The sequence below is a fragment of the Cetorhinus maximus genome, chromosome 22 (assembly GCF_964194155.1).
Source record: "Cetorhinus maximus chromosome 22, sCetMax3.hap1.1, whole genome shotgun sequence".
NCBI classification, from domain to species: Eukaryota; Metazoa; Chordata; class Chondrichthyes; order Lamniformes; family Cetorhinidae; genus Cetorhinus; species Cetorhinus maximus.
In genome coordinates, this window is record NC_135900.1 from 35803667 (window position 1) to 35816871 (window position 13205).

At 41.7% G+C, this 13205-nt stretch overlaps 1 protein-coding gene across 2 annotated transcripts in view; it reads left to right on the forward strand.

Moving 5' to 3' along the window:
* The window catches only part of LOC144696600 (dedicator of cytokinesis protein 4-like), a 391455-nt gene that overhangs the window by 175098 nt on the left and 203152 nt on the right, over positions 1-13205 (forward strand). For both annotated transcript variants that reach the window (XM_078568091.1, XM_078568092.1), the window contains exon 12: positions 4472-4560. In XM_078568091.1, the coding sequence (XP_078424217.1) occupies positions 4472-4560 (89 nt within the window). The remainder of the gene's footprint in view (positions 1-4471; positions 4561-13205) is intronic.

The following is a 13205-nucleotide window of genomic DNA, read 5'->3' on the forward strand; positions in this document are numbered from 1 at the left end:
AAGAAGATCCAATAATAACTTGCAGAAGAGGATTAACTTTATACTTGAAAAGGACAAGCCTTTTGTTGTGGTAAAAGAGCAGGGCATTGGGACTAAGTGGATATTTCTATGAAAGAACTGGGACAGGTGCAATGGGTCAAATTACCTTCTTCCATGCTGTATCATTCTAAGATTATGGAAGGTTGTGTTGGACATCAGCTGATTGTCGACGTGTCCACAGCTGCCCTGTAGCTGATGGCCCCACTCGCATTGCAATGCTGTTTTCTGCTGCAACAGTCACGGTCCCCAAGGGACATGCTGCTGATGGGCAGGATGGTTACATTTTCCAGGGCTGCATCTCTATAGACGCATGAGCCTTGCACTGCCCATCTGCTGAAGGCCACTCTTCAAAAATGCAACTGGCAGTTTCCCCATCACAGAAGGCAGCTATCCATTTTGAGACCACACCTGTTCCGTGTCCTGTTAAAGCAGTCCTGGGATCTGGTCACTTCGGAACTTGCTTATCGTGGCTAGCATGTGGGCTGCAGAGGCTGTTTATAAGGCACATGGACTCATGTGCACACACAGGTTAGAAGGTGCAGGTGTACAAGGGTGTAAGGTACCCTGCATGCAAAGTCCATATCCTTCTCATTCTCACTCTGTGCATTCCCTCAGGCACACCTCCGTTGGAATCAGTTGTAAATGGTTTGATCTCGAAAATGGTTGCAAAAATTTATCTAAAAGCTGATTTAATGTGCTTTGCTCTTTCAAAAATTGTTTACTAATTTTAAAGAAATTTACATTTCAAGTGTTACAGGAGAGATTTAGGTTTATTATTTTTATATAAAGGTTTTGCACATTCATTAGTGCTTTGTACTACTTTGGAATTGACTACCTCATAGTGCTGCTTAGTTTTCAGGCGATGATGTAGACATATACAGTGTAGAATATTTGTTTACTACTGTTAATAACATTCCTATCTCAAATACTGTTACAAGAAAACAATTGCATAATTTATAGAACAATGCACTACTTCATGATTGACTATGTTACTACAGAGTTATCTCAATTGGCCACCATCCTTGTTGCATCTTGTGTGTTGCTGCCCAGCAATGTTCCTCTGTGTAGAGGGGCATAGACTTCTCCATTTGTGTCTGCAGCTTACTTTGCAGTAATTGTCTCTTGTTGAACCGTCCTGATGAGAATTTACTGCATGGTTCTTCTCCTCTGCTTTTACACCACTTGTTTGTTGGCTGATTGTTATTGCACAGAATAAATGTTCAACTGTTGGTTTAAAGCTTGCCTGTTCTCTTCATGTTCCCATCAACACAGAAACCATTCCATGAGAAAATTATTGCAGGCTTCCTGATCCAATGCCTTTCTGCTGCTCTGGCCTCTGGGAGTGTTTTTCTCTGGGAGGTCACCACCCATGCACCTTGGGGCATGTTGGAATCATTCAGTTCCACTTGTCTGTGAAGGCACAGGTGAACTATTATTGCAGAGTGAATTTTGTAGTGCACAGCAAACCACTTTAATCCTTGCTACCTTATCTGGGACACGTTTCAGGATACCCCCTATCTATCCAGGCGCTGGAAGCATGCTTTATGCTCTTCATGGTCCTCTGCATTCTTGCTAAGTTGCCATGCATGCATTATACCTTTTCTTAATTACGTCATTGGTGATGCAAACAGCTACAGCTTCAGTGGGCAGCCCTGAATTCCAGGATACACCTACCTGCTGTATAAGTCATGGATGGTAGAGTGGCGAAGGACAAAGACATTGTGACGTTATGACAGACATTTCCTGATGCTCTGAGTTAACATGCACGATTTAAAGTTGGGCATTGCAGGCAATTAGCACATTTAACGAGTAATAACCCTTCTTGTCGATGTAAGTGACAAGTTCCTCAAATGCAGCCTTTAGCAGAACATCGGTCCTATCAAGGACAGCCCCCTGAGGGAGCCAGCAAGCCTGTGGAAATTGATGGATCTGTCCTTTTGCTGTTTAAGAGAAATATTATAATTAATCAAGTCAGATGCCCTGTGGATGAAGGCAGCTATCACCTGTCAAATGCAGTTCCTCACAGCTCCTTGCCTGATATTTCAGAGGTCTCCAGGGCCTGACTGATATGGACCACAGCCAAAGAAATTATCACCATCATCATTGCCATTGACAAGCCCTCCAGAAGGTGAACCACACCTTCAGGTGTTTGAGGTGGCCAGTTAGGTTCTTGTTGATGTGCAGTCTACGCACGCACAGATCTTCCAACAGTACCTCGAATAAGATTTGTTTCCTCTGCACTCTGGGAGGGCGATGGAAAAGGTGGATAGAAAGATCAGTTCTGTCTCCAGCTTCTTCCTTTGCTTCTCTCCCAGGTAATCCATGGTAAGAAAGAAGCAATGGATTGGTTTTTCCAAAGTTCCTAATGCATAGAAAGAGGTGGAGCTCCTAATTGTAATTGCCTTGAAACACCAGAAGCATCTGGGATGGTAAAATTAGCAAGAAAAGACTGCCAAAATGTAGGGAAAAAACTGAGCAATTTCCATGGTGGCTGCAGTGAGGCCAGGTTGATCTCAGAGACTGATAATAAAAGGAGGGCAATAAGTCACAACAATACCAGGTCTCCCACACAATTATTCTCTGATCTAAGTGTCTGTGGAAGAATAATGGTAGAAGTCTGGTAAATCAGCCATCAGCAAGCAATGGTGGACTGAGTGGCGAGAACAAACTTATCAGCTTAGGTGAGCCCATCAGGAGTAATGCAAATGTCCCAGTAAATTATGGTAAAACGTGATGAATGGCATAACTTAGTTATTGCATTATTTTCTGAAATCTTGTGTATAAGTACAAGCACACAGTGTGAATGTGTTATTGATATGCCACAGGTTTCAAAAATATTTAGGCGCCAACTTCATTAAAATATTGGTCACAGCCAATCTTTTACTATTCTTTATGACTATATATTTCCAACACTTAGTTTTTGTTTTTCCAATATGCAGAATCTGCATTTCAGACATCCAGGAAAACATTACAGTGGGCATTAATTCATTCTTCTGAACGCTTGTTAAGTGGCAATTCATGGGTTTGTGTTTCCGTTTTTTAAATCCCCAGGACGCATTTAAAATGTGCTGTTCCTTTAAGAGCTCAGCAGAACATTTTTTTTGCGTATGAGTGAAGAGGCCAATCACAGTTGTGATAGGTCGGGTTGGTTGGTGTGTATAATTTCCTTCTTGTGAATTCTATTTAGCTGATGTTGCTGAGAGCAGACGTAACAGGTTGTTGTTGAGTTCTTTGCCAGACTGGAGACAATTGAAGCTCAGTATTTCAAGGTGCATTGTGGCTTTGACAATCCCCATTACTTAAGTGGATAAACTCCATTGAACAGGAAGGGAAGAGAAGTAAAGGGCTCTGGTTTCAAGCTTTTTAATTCTCATTTGGTATCTTTCCATAAACAAAAGGTTACTCTTAATTGGTAAATGAATTCAATTTTCTTAATAAATGATAAGTCATGTGGAATATTTAAATATACAGAATGAGGATGGGCTGAATTTACTTCAATAAAAGTTGTGAACTATATCCAAGAATTGAGGGAGAACCAATCTGGCTGCCTTTTCAGTAGAACTATTAGTGAGCTCTCCAGTACAGTTAACTTTATTATCTTTTTTTAATGAGAGTCGGGGTGAAAAACCAATGAAACTCGGGAGGAATTTCAGACTGTTTAATCAGAACTAAGAAGATTAAATACAAAATAATTTATTTTCAGTGACGATATGAATGAGGCAACTGTTTACTTAAAATGTTAGCACAATGTACAAGCTAACAAGGTAAGGGATTTGGTAGGACTACTTTAATTAATGTCCCAAATATCCCATTAAAGCACATTATTAGGACAGCTTCTTTTTGGTTTGTTTATGCTTCGTCAGGTTTGAATTGCAATTAAAATTCTGTACTTTTTAAACTAATCAGTAATTTATAGGTACAGATAACTATGTTTAACAGTTTCTGAATATTCTGTTATATATGCACATACTGGGATCTGAAATTCCTTGGAAGCTCTGTTGGTCACCCACTTAAATTCTGGTGGGAGATGGACTGAACCCTTGTAGAAATGGCGGAGACCCAGTTGTGTTATAGAATTAAAAAATCAATGGACACCCATGCTTAGGCAGCCAATAGATGATTTTTGGGTAAGGGGATGGGAAGCCTGGACAGCATCCCTCTACATACGTCCCAGGCATGAAACTAGGTTGAGTTTTTCTCTAGTAGCCTAGTGTGAATGACACTCAGGGTGCATCTCTGGCAGTGGCACTTGTGCCTCCCCAACCATGTTAATGAGATGCCTTCCCACTGACTCAAAAGGGCAGCATCTAGTGCAACCCCAGCCACTATCATGGCCAGCTGGGCAAGTATGTGCCCAATACTTCAAATAATTTTGGATATTTACAAACTCATTTTTCAGATTTCGTTTTGAACCTATACATTTTTGTTTCAGGTGCAATACTGAAAGTGAATGGTACCAAATACATGAAAATATTATCAAGAAGCTAAATGCACGGTACAATCTGACAAGTTCAAATGCTGGTGAGTGTAAAATTTTCAATGTTTTGCATCACACAATGGTTTTTCCATCTTATTCATTAACATGAAATGCTGAATGCCCATACCATTGGGAGCATTCCCACTAGGATTACATTACATAAGCAGAACTGAGAGATATTCAGGGCCCTCATAAACCTGCATAGAAACTATAAGAGATAAACAAATTCCATTTTGCAATTCGAGTAACAGTGCCCCCTCTCAAAGGGATGTAACAATCAACTTCCTGGTTTAGTTCTAGAACAGAATGTTATAAAGCAATAATTCCACTGTATTGCCCCATCAAAACACATGAAGTGATTGTATTTGGTACAAGTACACACCATCTATACAAGTAAGTTCCTACTCAGTAGCTTTGAATAGTATAATACACATTTTAATAAAGTAACCTCTCAAGTGGAATTACCTTGACAGTGCTTTGCAAACCTATGCTTCCACCATCTAGAAGGACAAAGGAAGCAAGTGCATGGGAGCAGCACCACCTGCAAGTTTCCCCCCTTGTGGAAAAATTAATTGTAACTGGCCCGAATTTAAATGAGAATTGGAACTGGCCCCAGTTGAGCTACCCCCCTTCCAAGCCACTCACCACCTGACTTGGATTATTATTGTTCCTTCACTGTTGCTGGGTCAAATTCCTGGAACTCTTTCCCTAACAGCACTGTGGGTATGTCTCCATCATACGGACTGCAATGTTTCAAGTTGGCTCACCACCATCTTGTAGGTAATTAGAAATGGGGAATAAATGCTGGCCTTTTCAGTGATGTCCACATCTCAAGAATGAATAATAATAATAAAAGCTGCATGTTATTGAACCCAAAACCAAACTGATTGGGTGGAAGATTCCTGTTACGTAAGACATTTGTTTGGGACAGTCTCAACCCAGTTACTGAGTTACTGGTGGGTATAGGTTCACCCCCACAAATATGTACTAAATCTGTATTGGAGACAGAAACTAACCCCCTACCCCCACCCCCCCAACACCACCACTGCAAAAGGAGATACCCTCCTCATGTTAGGGAAAAGGTTCACTTCTGCACAGAGTAGAGGGGGCTTTATTTTTCAGTTGCTATGCTTTGCACAGGAGTGCTTGATGCTGGCACTGCTAACCTCACTTAGGAAACCACAGAGAGAGAGTTATGTTCTTGAGCCAAAAAAAATCAGAAAACTTGATCAAAGGTATAGTTTCTGAAATGTTTCTTCAACATGAGCAGAATAAAGGTATTTATTTGTTAAAAGGCGACATTTTATGTTGAAGAACAAACCGGGTTAGCATGGAGGGAAGGGATGAATGAAGGCAAAACGCTGTCTCTTCCTGTATTAGAAAATGGCTGGGAATTTGTTCTAGTGTGTTATTAACAAGTAAATGCTGGACTAAATACTGCTCTGCTTTCTTGCTATAAATTCAGTATCCAGCAATTGGCACATTCGGGTATCTGTTATAGTTCAGTAATTAAAAACAAGTGATTTACTTAGTGTTTGAGTTTAACAACCATGAAATGGTAACATGGTGTATTTGTTATTGACAATATAAAGCAACAGAAACAGAATACACAAAGGATTCCATGGTAACGATTTAGAAAACTGTCATTTGTTCACCGAGGGGAAGGAATCCACTCGGAGTTGTGCACTCAGCAATGATGATGCCTCTGCTCCATTCCTTTTGGAAAGGAACTAAAATTGTTTTGAGTAACTTCAAACAAAACACCCAGTACTGATGATGTAATGTTTATAATGATGAAAATCCTGGTGCTTGGTTTTTATTGGACCTTGTTGCAGAAGTGGAGTTCCTGAATAATGTTGTTTCTACTCATCCTTTAATGCACAAGCAATTAAAATTACTTGAAAATTTTCTGAACATTTTAATTTGTTTTCAGTCAAAACATTTCAATGTTTAGAATTTGAAACTGCACCGTTTGTCTTAGAATGATACACCACAGAAGGGAGACCATTCAGCCCTTCATGCCTGTGGTGGCTCTTTGAGCTATCCCACATGATAAAGTTTGACTCCTGCTCCCAAACGTCAATGAGTACACTTTTTTTGTTTTCATGCAACACAATTTGCCTCCAACATTACTTCTTCCCTAGCTCCTCCAAAATATAAATTTACACAGTTATCGCTGGAGGCCCAAATTCTAAAATGCTACCTGAGCTGCCCTCTCCACCTACACCTTCCATAATGATAACTTGCTTACAGTTTCCTCACCTTAGAAGGTCCCAGACTGCCATCCTTGCCTAGCTATTCTGGCTTTAGTGCCTTAGTAAATTGGCTTTTCTGCTTTTGTTTTGAAACCTTTGTGATCTCACTCTACCAGTCTCCACGATCCCTCCAGTCCATGCTTGCACTCCAAACCCCACATACCAGGCTGCTTCTTGTCTTGAATGTTTTCAGCATCACAATTTGCGGCTGCTGTCTCGGCTATTTATGTTTTCCCTTCACAGTTCGCTCCCTATATCCCTCCATATTGTCGCGTTCTTCTTTACTTTCAAAAATCTATTCACAGGCTTTGTCTTTAACGGTGCTTTCTGCTCCCATTACCAATTCCATCCCTGTTTTCCCCCCCATTTAAAAGCACTTTAAGGATGCGAGTAATACTGCATAAAAAATACATGGTCCTAATATTTCGGTACTACAACATTCTCAAAAAAATATATTTTGTAAATTTAATTTGGGTCTTCTGAAGGGAGGTGGACATGCCAGGTTAAGCACCTAATGAAATTCAACAACAGAGGAAAGTAATCTCACTTTATATTCCTAAAAATGGCAGAAAGTTCATGTTTATCGCAAGATATTGTAGTTTTTACCACTACCATGTGGGGTGATAAGATGCATTGTACACAAAGTATAAATCCAGCAGATCAGTGTCCTGTACTAAATTTCTGCCTCCCACCTAAATAATGTCATTTTTATGCTTTGTAAAGTCCATAAATAGAAATTATACAAAACAAGCACCGTGCTGAAATTTTGAAGCCAGGTCGGGGTTTTTTTTTCAAGTAGTTTCAATCCATTCTTTTAATTGCCTGGATGTGTATCAAATCTGGCAATATTCCTGTATTTTTCTTCAAAAAACATCAAAATCGTTCGGGTATTCCTTAGGCACCACCAGTTTCATGACGTTAAAAAAAACTTCATTAAGCATTGCATTGCTATACGATTGTTTTTTCTTTGATTTATCATAAATTAAGTACTGTATGTCGAGTCATTAGCTTTTTCATAATTTGATGATTAGCCATATGGTGAGGGAACAACTGCTGTCCTCTGCTATTCTCTCTGTTGGTGGCCAGCATAGAAGCTGCCTTCAAGCCGAGCCCGATTCATTGATTCCTGGAAGAGAAAACTTTGAACATTTGGCTTATTTGGCATCGTCATCTTTTGGCATAAGGCAAGACCAATACACACAAGGCGACCCTGTGATTTTGGAGCTGACTTTACAACTCCTGTTGTATATACATGCGTATATAAGTTTGTCAATGCATGAGTAGACAGTATGTGATAATCTTGAGATCTGCAGTAGGTGGAGTTCATCCCACTATTATCTACTAATTTTAAGTTAAATTTCAGGCAATACCACAACAGTGAACATTTTGACCAGAATTTAGTGTGTACAGTGATTCTGATTATCTGTGGTGATCTGACAATCACCAATTGGGAAGACTGTAATGGTTGTGGTGACGTCACTGGGCTTGTAACCCAGAGGCCCAGGCTAATGCTGTGGGGGCATGGGTTCAAATCCCACCATGGCAGCTAGTGGAATTTGAATTCATTTAATAATCTGGAATTGAAAGCTAGCTATGGTAGTGGTGACCATGCAACTATCATTGTTGTAAAAATCCACCTGGTTCACTCTAGCGTCCTTTTGGGGAAGGAAATCTGCCTTCCTTATCCGGTCTGGCCACATGTGACTTAAGACCCACAGCAATGTGGTTAACCCTTAACTGCCCTCTGAAATGGTCGAGCGAGTCACTCAGTTCAAGGGCAATTCAGCATGTGCAACTAATGTTGGCCTTGCCAGCGACGCCCACATCCGATAAAAGAATAAAGGGAAAAAGAAAAGACTACAAGTCATACATGAAGGCAAATCCCCAGTTGCTCATGCTTGTTAAAGTTGTTCTGAGGGTCCAGACTTCATTGCCATTCTTATGAATAAATAGTGCTTGTTAGATATAGGTTTCATGACTTGGCATTGACATAGAAATATTGTGTTTTTTGTGTCTTGATTACTTAGGAACATAGAGGAGGTGATGGTGTAATGGCAATGTCCCTGGACTAGTAATCCAGAGGTCCAGGCTAATGCTCTCGGCATGGGTTCAAATTCCACCATGGCAGCTGGTGGAATTTAAATTCAATTATTAAGTCTGGAACTAAAAAGCTAGACACAGTAATGGTGCCCATTGTGGATTGCCATAAAAACCCATCTGGTTCACTAGTGTCCTTACCCAGTCTAGCCTCCGTGTGACTCCAGACCCACTGTAATGTTGACTCTGAACTATCCTTTGAAATGGTCTAGCAAGCCACTCATTTGTATCAAACTGCTACGAAGTCCGAAAGGAAAGAAACTGGATGGACAACCAGGCATTGAACTAAGGACCGGAAACAACAATGGCAAACCCAGCCCTGTTGACTCTGCAAAGTCCTCCTTACGAACATCTGGGTGCTTGTGCCAAATTTGGGTGAGCTGCCCCACACTTGCATACCAAACTCTAGAAGCAGCATATGATAGAGCTAAGCCACAACCAATGGATCAGATCTAAGCTCTGCAGTCCTGCCACATCCTGTTGTGAATGGTGGTGGACAATTAAACAACTAGCAGGAGGTGAAGGCTGCACAAATATCCCCATCCTCGATGATGGGGGAGTCCAGCACATCAGTGAAAATAAGAAGGCTGAAGCATTTGCAACCATCTTCAGCCAGATGTTCTGAGTGGATGATCTAACTCAACCTCCTACTGAAGTTCCCAGCATCATGGATGCCAGTCTTCAGCCAATTTGATCCACCCCACGTGATATCAAGAAATGGCTGAAGGCACTGGATACTGCAAAAGCAATGGGGGCCCTGACAACATTCTGGCAAGAGCACTTTAGACTTGTGCTCCAGAACTTGCCATGCCCATAGCTAAGTTGTTCCAGTACGGCAGCAACAACACTGACATCTACCCAGGAAAGTTGCCCAGGCATGTCCTGTCCACAAAAAGCAGGACAATTCCAATCTGGCCAATTACCGCCCCATCAGCCTCCTCTTGATCATTAGCAAAGTGATAGAAGAGGCCATCGACAGTGCTATCAAGCAGCACATTCTCACGAATAACCTGCTCAGCCAGCTCCTGACCTCATTACAGCCTTGGTTCAAACATGGACAAAAGAGCTGAACTCCAGAGGTGAGGTGAGCGTGACTGCACTTGGTATCAAGGCAGCATTTGACCGAGTGTGGCATTAAGGAGCCCTAGCAAAACTGGAGTCGTTGGGAATCGGGGGAAAGCTCTCCACTGCTTGGAGTCATACCAGCACAAAGGAAGATGGTTGTGGCTGTTAAAGGCCAATCATCTCAATTCCAGGACCTCACTACAGGAGTTCCTCAGGGTAGTGCCCCAGGCCCAACAATTTTCAGTTGCTTCATCAATTACCTTCCTTCCATCATAATGCCAGAAGTGGGGATGTTTGTTGATGATTACATAATGTTCATAACCATTTGTGACTCCTCAGATACTGAAGCAGTCCCTTTGCATATGCACTCAGATCTGGACAACATTCAGGCTTGGGCTGATAAGTTGGAGACAACATTCATGCCACACAAGTGCCAAGCAATGACCATCCCCAGCAAGAGAAAATCTAACCATATCTCCCTGACATTAAATGGCTTTATCATAGATGAATTCCCCACTGAACATCCTGGGGGTTAGCATTGACCAGAAACTGAACTGCACTAGCCATATAAATACTGTGGTGACAAGAGCAGGTCAGAGGCTAGGAATTCTGGGGAGAGTAACCTACCTCCTGACTCCGCAAAGCCTGTCCACCATTTACAAAGCACAAATCAGGAGTGGATTGGAACACTGTCCACTTGCCTGGATGAGTGCAGCTCTAACAGCACTCAAGAAGCCCACCACCACCCAGGACAAGGCAAGCCACTTGATTGGCACTCCATCCATCACAAGCATTCACTCCCTCCACCAATGCATAGTGGCAGCTCTGTGTACCATCTACAAGTTGCACTGCAGCAACTAACAAGGCTCAACAGTACCTTCCAAATCTGTGACCCCTACCACCTTAGGACATGGGCAGTAGATACATGAGAACACCACCATCTGGAAGTTCCCCTCCAAGCCACTCATCATCCTGACTTGGAACTATATCACCATTCCTTCACTGTCACTCGATCAAAATCCTGGGATTCCCTTCCTAACAGGATTGTGGGCGTACCTACACCACCTAGACTGCAGCGGTTCAAAAAGGCAGCTCACCATCACCGTCTTGAGGGCATTTAAAGATGGCCTAGCCAGCGACGCCCATACCCCACAAGCAAATATTTAAAAATGTGTGATTTCAAGCTGTCGAGATGGCTTATACTAGATATGCAACCTATCTTGCCATTTCCAATAAAAAAGTATATCTCAGTTACCAACTGCTTCAAATCTACCCAGCTCTCCCTGCCTTGTTCCATAGATGATTTAAACCTAATCCATCTCTAGTAAATGATCAGATTGGGCACCTGTTTAACAGCCCATCCAATTTTACTTTGCATTTAATTCCCTAGCAGTACATTCTACACAGTCACCACCTACTGAGTTAAATTGAAATTTGCAGCTACTGAAGGGGAGAGTGATCTGTTTCAGGCTTGTGTTGATGGTCCATATGTTGTAAGGGAGAAGTAAGATGCAAACGCTATGAAGAGGGCTTGAATGTACAGCAACTGGACTAAGTGAAGTGAAGAAGGAGTCTTGAGAGAAATTAATACTGCCAAGGCTAGCTTATGATGCTCAACAGTGGTTGACCACCCACTGTTCCAAGAATTTTCTCATTCTTTCCACTACCTCTTTGATATTAAGTGCTGATTGGTCTGAATTTTCTTTACTTCTGCTGAGCTGTCCTATTTGGTGCCAACGATGAGTGGGTTAGGATGATGCATTGTAGGTTAGGTTGTACAAACCTTTGATGCTAATTCCAACTTCCTCTCCCATAAATGATGAATCTGAAGGTAAAGCAACCTTGAATTCTGTTCAGTCTTTAGTTGAGTTTCAAACTGTACTTATGTTCCATCATTAGAACTGCTTACTTTTATTATCAGGTCATTGCTTGCCTATGCATCGGTTTCATTTCATTCTGCATGGAAATCTGGATCCAGTTCTGTGTTTCATGTTTTTCTAACACACCACCTGGATCTGATGTTCTATGCTATACGAGTTCCAATGCACCGAGAAGTCTGCAGTCCGGATCCTATCCTTTCCTTTATTTTGCACACCAGTTACTCGTGGCTTTGCTGGCTTCCATTGGCTCCTTGTCCCCCAGTTTCAAATCCAAATTTCTAGCTACCTTCAAAGATCTTCCTCCACACTATCTCTGTGATTGTTCATAATTCCATGTCCATAATGCATCTTCTAGTCCTCAGACTGTGTCTACTAGCATTCTTACAAACCCACTGCAACATGGGTGGCAGAACCTTTATCCATCCCATTGTCTGCTCTGTGATATTATGCTTACACTAGTTCACCTTGCCAAATGTTTTCTGACTTTCAAAAGACTCCTCAAAGCATACCATGTTTGTGTGGCTCGGTTAGTAGCTCCCTCACCTCTGAAGCACAAGGTTCTGTGTTCAAGTCTCATTCCATGGCTTGAGCACAGAAATCAAGGCTGACACTCCAGTGCAGTACTGAGGGGGAATTGCACTGTCGGAGGTGCCGTCTTTTGGTTGAGATGTTAAATAGAGGTCCCATCTGCTTGCTCTGGTGGATGTAAAAGGTTCCATGGCATTAGAAAGGACAGGCGAAAAGGAGGTGGCGTTGCGCTGATAATAACAGATGGGATCAGTACATGAGTAAGGGAGGATCCCAGATCGGAAGAACAAAATGTGTAATCTAGGTGGAGCTACGAAACAGCAAGGGGCAGCAAACATGGGCAGGAGTTGTTTATAGGCAACCAAACAGTAGTGGGATCGTGGGCACGGTATGAAACAAGAGAGAAGCATGTAGGATGGGTAATACAGGAACCATGGGTGACTTAAATTTGCATATAGACTGGGTAAATCTAACGAGCACTAATGCTGTGGAGGACGAGTTTCTGGAGTGTTAGGGATGGTTTTCTAGAGCAGTATGTTGAGGAACTGACTAGAGAACAGGTTATTTTGGATCTAGTATTATGTAACGAGAAAGGGCTAATGAAAAAAAACATTTGGGGATGAGTGACCATTATATGATAGAATTTTACATTATGTTTAAAAGTGAAGTAGTTCAATCTGAAACCAAGGTGTTAACTTAATTTTCTTTGCTCAAATTTATGAGGGGCAAATTGGCTGAGGCGGATTGGGGAAAATAAATTAAAAGGTATGGTGGTACACAGGCAATGGATAGTCTGTAAAGAATTATTATATAGTTTATAGCAACCATACATTCCTCCAAAAACCCAAAAAAGTCAATCAACCA